Below are 14,951 nucleotides of genomic sequence, written 5' to 3' on the forward strand. Positions count from 1 at the left end.
TACTTTTTAATATTTTATTCATAGTAATCTTAACTTAACCTTGTTCTTAATTCTATCGTGGTTAACAATCGAATGACATCTTCTGATTTTAATGTTTATAACAGTTTTCTATAAATTTGGTATGTTGTAGGTATGTTAAAGTATATAAACCAACATATGTATATAAAGTACATTAATACCTTAAGGGTATTGTATTGGAATATACAACAATCTTCCCCACTTTAAATACTTCGTCATTTATCTCGATAATTTACTTTTTTCATTTTCTTAATTCGCTTTGATCTACGAGCCTTATCATTAAACAAGCTTTTACTGACATTCATTTTAGCGTACTTATTTATAATTCGTTTTGAGCTTTGCATTTCACGTTTGTTTTTTAATGATGAAGACGATTTATTTAAACTTGGAGAGGATCGTGTGTCTTGACTTAAACCAGATGTTTCATTTACAATATAACGATATGGATTAAAAATATCTGTATTATTTGTCTTATTATTATATTTTTGATTTGATTAAAATGAACAATGCGAACTTTACTCTGAATTTTAATCAAACACGTTAATGCACTTAATTCTTTTAAGAATATGCCCTGGAATCCAATTTACGTAATCGTTTCTAAAATCCGTTTTAAATAATATCTTTTCTCCCTCCCGGAACTTAATATTTTTAAAGGAATTAATTGCATTTAAACCATTTTTTGGTTTTATAAAGTTATTAGTTTGTTCTGTTTGTACAGTCTGTGAAAAATTGTTAGTATTCTGATTTTTATTATTTAGGTTATCTAATACGATTTTAGGTTTGAAGGAGAAAAATCAGATCCGATGGAGTTTGTAGACTCTTATTTATCGGTGTATTACGTTGGTTAAAGAGAAATTTGGAGACGACTTGTTGGCATGTCCATGTTTTTATTTTTCAAAAAATTTTTCTTTAAAACTTCTTTACCGTTTGTACATAACGCTCAGCCAAGCCATTACTTTGCGGATGATACGGTGGGGACTTACTTACTTTAATACCATATTTCTTACAAAAACTGACAAACTTAAATGACCCAAATGGAGGACCATTATCTGTGACAATTTCCCCTGGGAGACCAAAGGTCGCAAAAAAATTTTCTAATATTGTTATAAATTTTTCCGCAGTGTTGCTGCGAAGAGGAATAACATCTGGATATTTGCTAAATGCATCAACTAGGATTAAAAATTGAAATTTAGCAAAATAGAAAAAATCCATACGTTGAAATGGATATTCACATGAGTACCACCTTGAATTGACCTTTTCCTTAGGAATGTTCATTGTTGATTGACAAATATGACACTGTTTTATAAAATGTTCTATATTTCGTTCAATACAAGGCCACCAGACATACGACCTTGCCATACACTTCATTTTAACGATTCCTAGATGGTTCATACTGTGTAGTAAGCTTAGGGTACCCCCCCTCAGCTTTGATGGAATGACTTACCTGTCTCCATAAAACAACTTATTGTTTTCTGCAGCCAAACTATTTCTACTCTAAAATAAAATTTTATTTGACTTGACATTTTATTTGGCCATTTATTTCTCTTGACATAGTTATAAACTAATGGACAAAACTTCATCTCGAGCAGTTTCCCTCTGCACAACCTCAGTGTCAATGACCGAATCATTTGATGACTCTAAGTTTACTGAATTAATCAAACCTACCGAATCAACATTCGTGGAATCTGTAAGAGGTAAGCGGGATAGAGCATCAGCATGTTGCATTTGGAGCTTTTACGATATTCAATATCGTAGTCATACATAGACAAAATTACAGCCCACCTTTGCAAACGTGCTGCAGCAACCCCCGCTGTTCCTTTACGTGGACTAAAAATCTCTTTAAGTGCTTGATGGTCAGTGCATATTTTAAAAGGTTTACCAAAAATGTATTTGTGGAATTTTTTGACTGCAAAAATTATAGCTAGAGCTTCACGATGAAGCTGTGAATAATTTTTTTCCGATGGGGAGAGCGAGCTTGATGCAAACAAAACAGGTTTTTCGACACCGTCAATAAGGTGAGACAGCACCGCACCCACACCATATGGGCTAGCATCGGTCGCGACTATGACAGGTTTACTTGGATCGAACAATTCTAAGACATTGTGCTCTGTGATAAGAGCTTTACTGGTCTCAAACGCTGTTTGACAATTCTTAGACCACACAAAATCAGTATTTTTCTTTAAAAGAGAATAAAAATCTTTTAAATATGATGATAGGTTTGGTAAGAACCTATTATAATAATTTAGTAATCCTAAATAGGATTGTAAGTTGTTGCAATTTGGTTGGTGCCGGAGCATCTACTATTGCTCGAACTTTTTCGCGGTTCGGAAACACTTTTCCGTTTGACAATATGTTGTTCCAAATATGGTACACTTTTCTCAAGAAATCGACACTTATTTAAATTAATTTTGACGTTATATTCGCTAAGTCTCTTTAATACATTGATGCAGTTTAGCTTGCAATCACTTTCAATCCTTACCCCCGACTACAATATCATCGACAAAGCAGCGTGTGCTTTTCAAATTTTTTAAAATCTCATCCATTGTACTTTGGAATGCAGATGGTGCCATGGAAACACCAAACGGCAGCACTGTATATTGTAGAAGACCTATGTGCGTATTAATTGTTAACAATTGTCGACTCGGGCAGAGCGATACGCAACTGGTTATAGGCACCTGACATATCAATAACGCAAAAAAACGTTGCAATTAGCAAAACTTGCAAATATTTCCTCGGTTAAAGGCAATGGATGATGATAAGATTCAATGAATTTATTTATTGTCACTCGACAATCCATACAAATTCTTATATCTCCATTCGATTTCGGGACGCAGACTATTGGACTTGCCCACGAACTTGACTTGACCGGAATCAAGGTACCGTTCTTTACTAAGCGGTTTAGTTCTTGTTTCTACTTTATCCCTTGATTCTTAAGGGCACTGAATAGGCTTTGTGAAAATGGGTGTAGTGTTCTCTTTAAGAACTATATTATTTCGAAATCCTTAATGGTTTCATTGGCTTGAACGTAAGTACATTCGGAAAGTTATTTTTGATTAAATCAACAAAATTTACCTCGATTTTATTAACCGAACTTCGACAATCTCCAAATAACCTTTTCTCTCCAATGTGGTGTTAAAACTTGTAGCCACGTTCGACCCATTAATGGAAGGAAATAATTTGAACTTTCAACAACTATTAATTCCAGATTATAAGTTTGTCCTTGAAACTCCACGCGAACACTGATTTTACCTTGAACATCAAGTTTTTGACCTGTAAAAGTTATAAGAGTATTAATTTCTGGTTGCAATTTAAGATAAGAAAATTTTGACTTATATTCAGTAAAACTAATTAGACTATGACAAGCTCCTGTATCTAGCTCCATGGCAGAGGCTGATCTTCGACGATAATGTTTTTTATGACACATGTGGACTCGACTTTCGCGATTGACTTGATCACTTTTACTGATGTGTGAGACTTTGACTGATTGCAGACTACAGATGTGTGTCCGATTCGATTGCAATTATAGCACTTCCAATTTTTTGCTGGACAAGTTTTGAAGTTATGATGACGACCACATCGTTGACATTTTCCAAATTTACCACTGATAGAACTATGCTTTGACTTATGACTTTCAGAACTATTTTTAATCTGTGGACTTGATGATGACGTTTTGATAGCAAACTGTGTTGAGACTACTGGATGTATTGACTTGGACTCTTTTGTGGACATTTCCATTGTTAAGGCGACATTACAGCATTTTTCAAAATTTAGTGAAGAGTCATTTAACAAGGCGCGTTGAATCTCTTCGTTTCTTACACCTGCTATAAATTGATCCGTAAGTGCATCATCCAAGGCAAACGACTTGAATTGAAGTGGCTTATGTTCCTGCATTTTTTCGAAGCACTTTGTGGTATTGGTATTAATTTCTTTAGCAAAATCACCAAAATCACATGTTTGTGCGACTTCTTTCAGACGGATAATAAACTCCTGGATACTTTGCCCTTCTTCTTGGATGATTTTTTTGAACTTATAGCGCTCAGCACGAATATTTAATCGCGGTGAAAAATATTTTTGTAATGCTTTAATTAAATCATTGTAGTTGCACTCCGATGGACTTTTGGGTTGGACGAGTGATTTGAGTATTTTATAAGTATTTTTACCGATCAAACTTAACAAAATCAAAGCTTTTTTAGAATCATCAATTCCATTAATTTGAAAATAAATTTGAAGACGTTCTTTGTACGTTTCAAAATCCTCACCAGGCTCGAACTCTTCCAATTTACCCATAATTTGACTATGAGACATTGTGTGACTGTACTTTTGTTTGTTTTATTATTTTTTTTTTTTTTCAGCAATGCACACGTATTTTAAAGTTATTTTTTTTTTTTTTTGCTAAATGTTTTTCCTCGTCGCCAGTTTGTTGTACCTTTACTTTTAATTATTGAATGAATAGACCGACACTTCTAATTACTTTTTAATATTTTATTCATAGTAATCTTAACTTAACCTTGTTCTTAATTCTATCGTGGTTAACAATCGAATGACATCTTCTGATTTTAATGTTATAACAGTTTTCTATAATTTGGTATGTTGTAGGTATGTTAAAGTATATAAACCAACATATGTATATAAAGTACATTAATACCTTAAGGGTATTGTATTGGAATATACAACACATATAAACTAAACAAGTGAAGTCGAGGTGCCGAAAGAGAGCCCTGTGCCAAACCATTGGTGGCAAAACCTTGGTTGTTGTGTTTTGTTTATCGGTTACAACAAATTTCTTATATTTCACCAATACTTTAACAAGATGGGGTGAAAATTCGTACTGTATGAGTTTAAATAAAATGCCGTTGATACTGTTTGGCCGAAGGCTTTTTCGCTATCTACTAAGCAAGCAGCTGTACATCTCCTTACGTTCAGATTCCAGTTTATATCTAAAATGAGTTTTGTAACTTCGTGAACTGCTGAGCGATTTCTCTTGAACACAATTTGGTTTCGCGGTATTAACTCCATTTCTTCACACACTAGCTGGATGGACTTACAATAACAAAGAAGTGATGCTTTACCCCATCAAGGTGTCCGATTTCATATAATTTGTGCGTGGACGTTTCATTTAACATTCAAACCAAGAGATATGGGGAGTTAATTCAAAAGGATCTTTCTTTTGAGAAACGCTGATTCCATTATTTATTTGCAGCAAATCAACCGCATTTTCAAAACCCAATGGTTAGCAACGGATTCGATCGTTTTATATTTTTCTCGGTCATGAATGAACATTCTAAGTCTGTTGATTCTTTTCTTAATTTTCAAACTTTTTTGAACTCCTTAGCAATAAAATGTATACACTCTTTCAGCTATAGTAAAATAGTTTGAATCCTACTTCATATAGGAACTCTTACTGCTTGTCAGCTTCTTCTGTTCTGTTACTGTAAATGTTAGATTTCCATTTTGCCATTTCTGTCATCTGTCAAATTGTTTATTTTTTAGAACAGCATAACCTTATTAAGAATGTGGCAAAAAGTTCAAATTTGTATCTTCTAGTTAACATGATGGTTTAAGGTTCAAAGGAACAATTGTATTACTCGACATTCCAACAGAAGTTACGCAAAGCAAGACAACATATTTGTAGTTGTATATATTTGATACGCAACCAACTGAAAAATAAATTCTCATATAAACATAATGTATCTACAAGCAAGTTATAGCATGTACCGCTTATTGTTCTGTAAATTTACATATGTAGGTCAAAAAAGCCACTGCGTATAAAACACATTGACTTCCTTTTTCTGATTCCTAGATAAGGATATCGTTTAAAAGCTTAAGCCACAATTTGTAGAACTACATGAAAAATTACAATGGACTTGCATATTGCATATAGCACATAATCCCTTCATACATCTGTAGTACAATAAAAATGCATATCTATTATATCTGTGTAATTGTAATTGCGATTAATCGTGTAATTATGTACATTAAGTTGAACCCCAGTTGTTTATTTTCCCACAAAAACAAGTTTAATTGTTCAGTGAACTTATGTAGCTACTGATGGTAACATAAGGTAAGGTACTTTACCTTAAACCTACCTTCATTTGGTATTGCAATGGAAGGTACTTTGAAATTGTTTCATGAAATTATGCTTTTTCTTTTTTGTTTGTGGAACAAATTAAAATAATTAGGAAGGGTTAAACTTTATAATTCTTGCTGATTTGGTTTGGATTGCGAGTAGGGGTCAAGACTTTTTTGCTGGACCGATCTGTTCGTAGAATACGTTCCTTCCAGGCTCAACATTAATTAATTTTTTTTGTAAATTCATATTTTCCATTTTAGAATTGGTACTAGTATTGAGATAGATTCCGCCGACTTGTTGAAACCACAGCTCCTGCACATAAATCTTAGATTGGTCATGGCTCTATAGCAATCACCAATATTCCACCAACCCATAAATCACGCAAAACATTAAGTTTTTGTGGATCTAATGGTCTCTCAAAAATTGGTGGTGGTGCTACAGTCCAAGGTAGATCTGAGCTTCAAAAAACATGCGTCTCCAGTCAGGTTGGTTCCCTATAGCTATCTGCCAGTTTCGCACACCAAATTTGCTAAGGTCCTCTCCCACCTGCGTGTGACATCTACGTCACTATCTTTCTCTACTGCTCCTTCCCTCAGGACTGGTTTCAAAGACCTTCCGGGCTGGAGCATTCTTGTATATTTTCTCTACATGTCGGTTCGTAGAGTTCGTCGTTGTATCTTTTCCTTAATTTTCTATCAATTCAGACGGGACCAAAAATTACCTGAAGGATTTTTCTCTCGAAGCATACTTAGACGCTCTCATCTTCGTTCAATGTTCCATTTTGATGAAAATATATACGACAGTCTTGCCCTCATTGAAGACTAAACCCATCTTTGCCACTTCCACCGCAATGCTCAAAAACGCTCTACTGACTTTACTCTTTTATCTTCCAACTTTGTCAATGTCATCGGCGTATGCGAGTAATTGCATGGACCTTTGGAAAACTGTGCCTCTAATGGTAACGATTGAGTTTTGCGCAATTCTTTCATGAACGATGTTAAAGAAGTCAGAACAAAGAGCATCGTCTTGGATAAAACTTGTTTTGAAATCAAAAGCATCGGTGAAATCTTCTTCGATCTTAATAGAGCAGCTTGTATTCTCCATCGTCATCCTGTCCCAATGGAGAAGTTTGACAGGGTGCCCGAAATAGACATTGCTCTGTAAAGCACCTCTCGTTAGCTACAGCACCTTTGTTGGCATTCAGTTTCAGGAATTCAGGGGAATTGGCTTTGTTATTGCGGTTATACAATTTGGAGAAAACGTCTTTCCGTACTTAGTAGCCAGTCCGCGTTTTCAACACCTCAACATATACAAAAGAACTTGGATTTCTCCAGATCAATCTACCATCACTCAGATTGCAAAATTGCTATCGAGGCTAGACAACCTTCCAGCATCATGGATGTCCGAACGTTCCGAGGAGCTAACATTGACTCAACGGCTACAAAGTGCAAAATTGTCAAATCCTTCTACGACCGATTTACAAGTTACCTCTTTCGAAGTCCTCTGCCGCCAACACAATGTATCGAGAACCAGTGGCAATATTGCCAAGATGCAATCAGAGAAACCGCCTTAGATGGGCTGGTTTTAAAGCAGCCACCAACAATGAACCCCTAGTTTGATGAGGAATGTCGTCAGACAAATGCAGCCAAATAAAAGGCATGCAAATTTTCGCTGCATAGAAGGATGAGAGCAGCTTATGAGTTATATGAGCAGAAGAGGCGAAAGGAACACCGACTTCTCAAAAGAAAAAAGAGAGGGCATGAGAAGCGTGCGGTCAAAGATGCTGAGAGGTCCAAAAGCAGGAACGAAGTTCCAAAATTTTATAAGCAGGTGAAACGAAATTCACAAGTACTTAAACCTCGAGCCGAAGGCTTCAAAGACGAAAGTGGAAACATCATAGTGGAACCGCAGTCAATGCAGAGGATATGGAAGAACAGCTTCTGCAGACTGTACAACGACGACGACGAACCGAATTCCGCTGTGAGGCTGGATAATCTATTCAACAAAGACGGCGAAAGCCAACAATCCCGTCTTCCCCACTTAGACGAAGTAAAGATTGCCATATCTAAGCTGAAGTCAAACAAAGACCCTGTATAGGTTAGGTTAGGTTATAGTGGCTGTCCAAGATGGAAACGGACACACTTAGACCAGTTTGATGGCCCGTTGTGATACCACATGAATCTTTTGGTTTCCTCCTAAGCTCAATGGAACCAGTTTGAGTCTCTTACGAAACGTGAGAGGCTGATTATACCGATATGATTTAGATCGTTTAGATCGTTAAAGAAGAAATCTCCTAGGTAATTCTTAGGTTTTCGAGCTAGAGCAGGGCATGTGCAGAGAAGATGAAGAACCGTTTCTTCCTCTTCATCGTCCATACAGCTTCTGCAAAAGTCATTTGAGAATGCGCCTAGTCTTGTGGCGTGCTTTCCTATTAGACAGTGTCCGGTTATGAAACCTTTTATCGAGCTTATGTGCGATCTGCTTAGAGAGAGCCAGCACCTTGAACGTTTTATATCCAGTGTTGGCCAGATGTTTTTTGTGGCTTGACACGTGGAGATGTTGTTCCACCTGGTGCCTGCCCTCCTCGCAGCGTCTTGCATTAGCAACTGTTTACAAGTAGCGATTGGTATGCCAGTACTTGCCAAACGTGGTAGGATGGGCTGTACTGTACCGTTCCTGGCGAGTTCATCTGCCTTACAGTTACCTGGAATATCTCTATGGCCCGGCACCCAGCAAAGGTGAATATTAAACTGTTGCACCATCTCCATTAGAGATGATCGACAGTTATGGACTGTTATAGAGTTTGTAGATACAGAGTCCAGAGATAGCGGTCTCACTATCTGAGAAAATACGGGTATCAGATGTTGATATCACGTTTTCTTTTAGCCAGTACAAGACTTCTTTAATCGCCAAAAGTTCCGCCTGGAACACGCTACAATGATTGGGAAGGCGGAATGAGAGACTTAATTTCAGTCCTTCAGAATACACACCTCCACCCACCCGTTCTTTGGTTTTTGAGCCATCTGTGTAAAAATGGATTGACTCATCCTCCAAGAATGTCCTGTCCTCCCAAAAAGATCTGGTAGGTATAGAAATCTGGAAGCCCCTGTACAGATTGCATGAATGTTGAGCTCTTCAAAGTTGTTATGGAGATAATTTCGTTAGGAGCATGCACCAACTTATCTGTAAGATATGGTCGGAAGAAAACATTTCCGATAAATGGAATCTTAGACCCTCCAAACTGCACAAACTATAGATTATAATCTTCTCTGTCTCAATATGTGAACATCTAAAGCTTAACGTCATATCAGTGTGCGCTTAGACCAGGAAAGTCGCGTTTGATAGCGGTTAGATAGACGAGCTGTATAGACCCATGTCAACTCTTAGTATCCATGCCAAACTCGTCTGTTTGTGTAGGATGACCACGGAGAATTCAACCTGAAACATAAAGGTTTGGAAAAAACAAGGTGATGCGCTGTCATGCGATTTTTTTAACATCGTACTTGACAGAATAGTGCAGAGCTTCCATATCAACACTGGAGACACTATCTTTCAAAAGTCTGTTTAATGACGAACACACTGTGATGTCTTTGTGCGTATTATGAAAAAAGCGGCGAAATTGGGTTCAACGGTTAATGGGGGTGAAACAAAGCACATGTTGGCGTCAAAAAATTACTTACAACAACGACGTCTCGGTCAAAACGTTTCATTGGCAGACGTAACTTTGAGGTAGTTAGGGACTTCGTCCACTTAGGCTCCGCAATTAACGCAGAAAACAACACCAGCGCTGAGATCAAACGCAGAATAACTCTTGCTAACCGCTGTTTCCTTGGGCTAAGAAAGCAATTGTGTAGCAAAGCCCTCTATCGAGGGACCAAAGTGTCGCTATATAGGCCCTTTATCACCCTAGTCCTGCTATACACTGCAGAAGCAAGGATTATGACAAAAGCGGATGAAAGCACTTTGGATGGTTTCAAGAGAAAAGTTCTTGTGTGATCTGCGGTCCCGTTTGCATAGAAGGGAGCTGTATAGTGATTTAAACTTATCCAGAAGCGTAAAAGTCCAACGACTAAGATGGTCACGTAGAGCGCATGGAAACCAATAATCCGGCCCAACTTGGAGCTCGAAGCCGGAGACATCTAGCTAGCCCAGATGGAGAAGTTTGTTGGGTGAGGTCCTAGTTCACACAGGACTGTAGAGAATTGACTACGATTCACCTACAATGTTTCAACTTAATGAAATTTACAAACCTCATTCCTGTTATGACATCCCTCTATCATCTAAGATAGTTACTTAGTTCCATGAGCCTACCGGCATTCGTCGTCAAACCAAGGGTTTTTCTGTGGTTGTCATGTGAAACCTAGCACTTCAGTGGATACTGGTTTTTAAGACGTATCCGATTTTATAATACACAAACAAGGTAGCTCATGCCTCAAAACATTCAATTCTTGAAAAATGTTGATTATCTAAGTAGTGCCTTTTATTTGAATTAAATCTACCAAAGAAAAAAGTGGCTATCAAAAGTTGTACACAAAGAAAAACGAGGTTTCAGCTAAAACTAAAATTCCGATATGGCAGGGAAGTCTTAAGACTTAACTTTATTTGAACAAATTTGTTTAAATTCCACAGAGCTTCAAGAAGCTATAAACTCCTTCAAAAAGTATAATCTTACTGTGTAAAATTCAATATTTGTTTTTCATAAATCATACTTAACACAAGATTCAATTCTTATGCTTCTTTCGATAGCATGAAAATGAAAACCCACATCTTTTGCTATTCTTATCACTTATAAAAGGAAGGCGCACTCTCCTACATACATAAATCTTTTAAAAATACAACACCCAACGAAGAAGGACCCACTGAGAAAATTAATTTTGCTAATAGCTTTGGCCAAGTGTTCCACAAACCCCAACATCAACACCGTTTCTCTAACAAAACAACAGCAATAACCTGCATGCATTCTGTGTCTATGTTCTTTTATATGTACTGTGGATATGATGCTAGACCTGCAGGATACTGCTGCTCCTTGGGATCTCCATCTCCTTCAATGCACACACTTTCATCTACTAAACACACTCCATGTCCTTTTAATTAAAATATACCAAACCATTACAGAAAACGAAAATTTATATACATTCATACATATTATATAAAAACAAAAAACAAATAAAAAATTGTATGTAATATAAAATAGGAAACTTTATACTGAAGCACCCAGTTTTCTTGTTCGCACTCTGGGCTCTCGACACTCACTTACCACTAAGACGATAGTTTAATTTATTTCCATGCAAAATAAAGCATGTTACACGTCTTCGGAAGGACTTAAACATAAAATTTACAACGTTTCTGTGTGCGATATATGAGGCACCAGAACCATAATACCCTCGAGGAATATGTCTTTGAGGACTTAAATAAAAAACACAACTTTTCGATGGTAAATTTTAGGTTAGAGCCAATCGTATTTTCATATATGACCGAGCGACAACGACGAACGACCGGTATTCTATATGGGTACCGAAATTCTGACATGGACCCAAACCAAACACATGTCCTTGTATGAGGTTCTGTGGAACACCTTGGTTGTGCGGCATTTAAAACTCATTCTTAACCCCCTTTTCTTCCTTTTACCGGCTTACAGACGTCTAGTATAACGAATGGGTCCTCAATGAGTGTTGCTTTTAAGTTAAAATTATTCTAAGAGATTGATGATGCAGCAAGTGGAACGCTCACAATATGGCCCAAAAGAACGGGAACATGGAATTGGTTTTCATTTTTAATGATACATGAGTGTTAACTTAGCAAATCAAGGTTCACCGTTGAAAAAGTTAGTGGAAGGATTATTTGCCTTTAATTAAATAGTTATTAAAATTTTGATTAAGGCCTTCTATGTTTTTTAATAACTTTGTGTCAATGTAGCAAACCACAGACTTATGTGTGATGCTTTAATGGCTAAACATTTCGTGTTAATAGTCTTTAAGACGGTCATACCCGTGACGTGATGTTAGAGGTTTTGGGTTTAATCCTGGCCTGTGCCTCTTGAGGTTTTTATCTATCCCGGATACTGCCTCTTGCGAGGAATTGACAAATCCTCCAATAGTAATTCTTGCCATGAAAAGTGATTTCTCAACAGCTGTTCGTATTCGTCAAGAAACTATAGGTCCCTTCCATCCCTAAAATGACATAGCACATGTAAATAGTTGAGAGTTGTAAGTGTGACCTGGCAAAAATCCTCGTTTCAAACCCTTCCAGTGGGTGCCAGGCGGTAATAATCACCACAGTTGTCTTGTACGTTGTCAAGATGGAGATCAGCTATAAGGTCAGGTTAAATTGCTGAAGTTTCCTACTCCTTAACAGTAGCAAGCTTTAGCAATGCAATTTGACCATAGATACGGGGTCCCTAATTTCAGTGGTGGTGTGAGCGTCTTACATAATCCGTGCCGAAGAATGAAAGGCTGGGGGCAAACCAGTCGCTAACGAGCTCATTCGGATGCCTTGGCAGGGTCCGTCTTATTTTCTGCCTTACAACGGTATATCGGCTCTGCCGGGGCTGACCTCTTTTTTCCGACCTACTCGTGGGACCAAAATACAAAAAATTTAAAAAAATGGACGAAATAGACAAGACAAACGTAGAACCCTCCACAGACTTGGAGGATGAACTCTTGGCCTCCAGCCAGGAGACTTTGAAGGGGAGCTCATTTAGCGCTGGTAGTTCCAGCACTTGTGAGCAACCCAAAACCACAGAAAGTATAGGCAGTGCTATTCATAGCACTCCTATACTTCCTAAACCGTATACAAAACCGAAACCCTCGAGTAGCAGTGCAACTCGGGGAATCAAAAAGCAATCAGAAGTCGCTCTTCTCAGGAACCGCTTCAAATCGGCCACTTACATTCTTGCCAAAAATGAAGAGACCGGATAGATTCATGAGAGGGACGCCCAAGATAAAATGAAGTACCAGAAGGTTGTTGATGAATACAACAATCTTCTGGCCAGCCGAGAAAAGGCCGTTAAGCGAAACAGATCTCAGGTAGAGATCTGCACGTCTCAGAAAAAGAGCAAGCTTGACGACCGGACAAAGCCAGTGAAAGCATCATCTTCTAGAGCACCGCAACTGCGTACTCTTAGTGAGGTTGTCAGGGATGACCTCCACGTAGCAGTTGTGGATGAGCTTTCCACAAACAGCAAAGGTCTGCTGAACGCGTGGAACTCTATCGAGGGCAAGCTCTCTGAGATGGTGTTTTCATACACTTTAACAAACAGTGAGGGCCCCTACCCTAGTTTTGACTCTGGCGAGATGCTCAAGGGCATAGGGTAATTAAGTGTGCAGACAGGTTTTCTAGGGATTTCCTTAGTGAAAGCATTGCTAAGGTTAGTAATGACTGGGAGGGCTTGAAGCTCAAGCTTATCCCAGCTAAGGACATCCCTAGACAACCGCAGGCTCGCATTTGGTTGCCGCTCAAGAGCATAAAGCCAAGCGGAGAGGACCTGATCCGCGGTCTTCAGAGGCAAAATCCGCTGATTCCCCATGCACGATTGGGCTTTAGTTAAAGCAGAAGAACAGCAGAAGAACAGCGCCTCTTACCTTCTGAGGATTAGCGAGGAGAGTCTAGGGGCTCTCAAAAAAGCCGAATACAAACTTAGTTTTGGCATAAGGATTGCCAAAATTAAAATTCTGCAGAGTCAGGAAACAAACACCGACAAAGCAGCAAAACTTTCGGCAAAAAGTGGGGACTTCAGTCGAAGATGATTTTGTGGACGTACACAGCCGTAGTACGCCCTATCTTAACATATGGTTCGATTGTGTGGTGGCCTGCTCTTAGCAAAGCCTATAACATTAATAAGCTAAAGAAGGTTTAGAGAACAGCTTGCGTGGGCACCACAGGGGCCATGCGTACTTGCCCAGCGGACGCCTTAAACGTTATTTTGGATCTTCTACCAATCGACCTTTTTATTAAATACATAGTTTCCTGCAGCGCTATTAGGCTGAAGGAATCAAATAGCTGGTTGTCAAAACCTTATGGTCACAGCAACACTACGAAATTAATTCCCTCAGATATTATCTCGGTAGACACTGACTACTGCACTCCTACTTTAAACCATAGTAAGGGTTTAAAGGTTATTTTCCCATCGAGAGAGGATTGGGAGGATGACATCGTGTCGATAGGTTTCGACACAACCATCTTTACTGACGGCTCAAAGATGGAGTGCGGAGTTGGTTCTGGGATCTTTTCTGAGACTCTAAATGTATCCAAATCCTTTAGGCTTCCTGGCTTTCCTAGCGTTTTTCAGGCTGATTTGCTGGCAATAAGGGAGGCATGTAAGATACTTAAACAAAACCCAAACCAAAACCAAAATGTGGCTATCTTTACAGACAGTCAGGCAGCTGTCAAAGCCATTAACTCGGCCATATCCTCATCTAAATTGGTTCAGCAATGTCGCGATGAGCTTGCGAACCTGAATATTAACCTCGGTGTTACCCTGATCTGGGTTCCGGGCCATAGTGGTATCGTGGGAAATGAACGGGCTGACGAGCTAGCCAGGCAAAGATCGGCCCTTCATAGCTCACTTGCGGAAATGGTTAACATTCCTCTTGGTGCTATGAAGAGTAAAATCTTTTTTATCTACCAAACTGAATCAAACCGAAGGTGGAGCAATTTACCCAACTGCATTATATCTAGGAAGATATGGCCCACCTATAATAAAACCCGTATAAACTATCTTCTATGCAGGCTAAGGCCTGCCTACTCGTATATCAGACGTTAACGGCCGAGCAGAAAATACACTTGACTTGTTTCTCACTTCTGATCAAGATAAGTACACAATCAGTGTATTGACGCCTATAGGCACATCGAACCACAGTGCCAG

At 38.4% G+C, this 14,951-nt stretch overlaps 1 protein-coding gene across 1 annotated transcript in view; it reads right to left on the minus strand.

Moving 5' to 3' along the window:
* LOC129945700 (uncharacterized) overlaps window positions 1-4,323 on the minus strand; it is an 8,625-nt gene extending 4,302 nt beyond the window's left edge. The window contains exons 1-2 of the mRNA XM_056055562.1: window positions 3,618-4,323; window positions 3,131-3,288 (exon numbers count right to left, since the gene is read on the minus strand). Coding sequence (XP_055911537.1) covers window positions 3,131-3,288; window positions 3,618-4,323 — 864 coding nt within the window. The remainder of the gene's footprint in view (window positions 1-3,130; window positions 3,289-3,617) is intronic.
* Window positions 4,324-14,951: the final 10,628 nt, after the last annotated feature.

The sequence above is a fragment of the Eupeodes corollae genome, chromosome 1 (genome assembly GCF_945859685.1).
Source record: "Eupeodes corollae chromosome 1, idEupCoro1.1, whole genome shotgun sequence".
Lineage (NCBI taxonomy): Eukaryota > Metazoa > Arthropoda > Insecta > Diptera > Syrphidae > Eupeodes > Eupeodes corollae.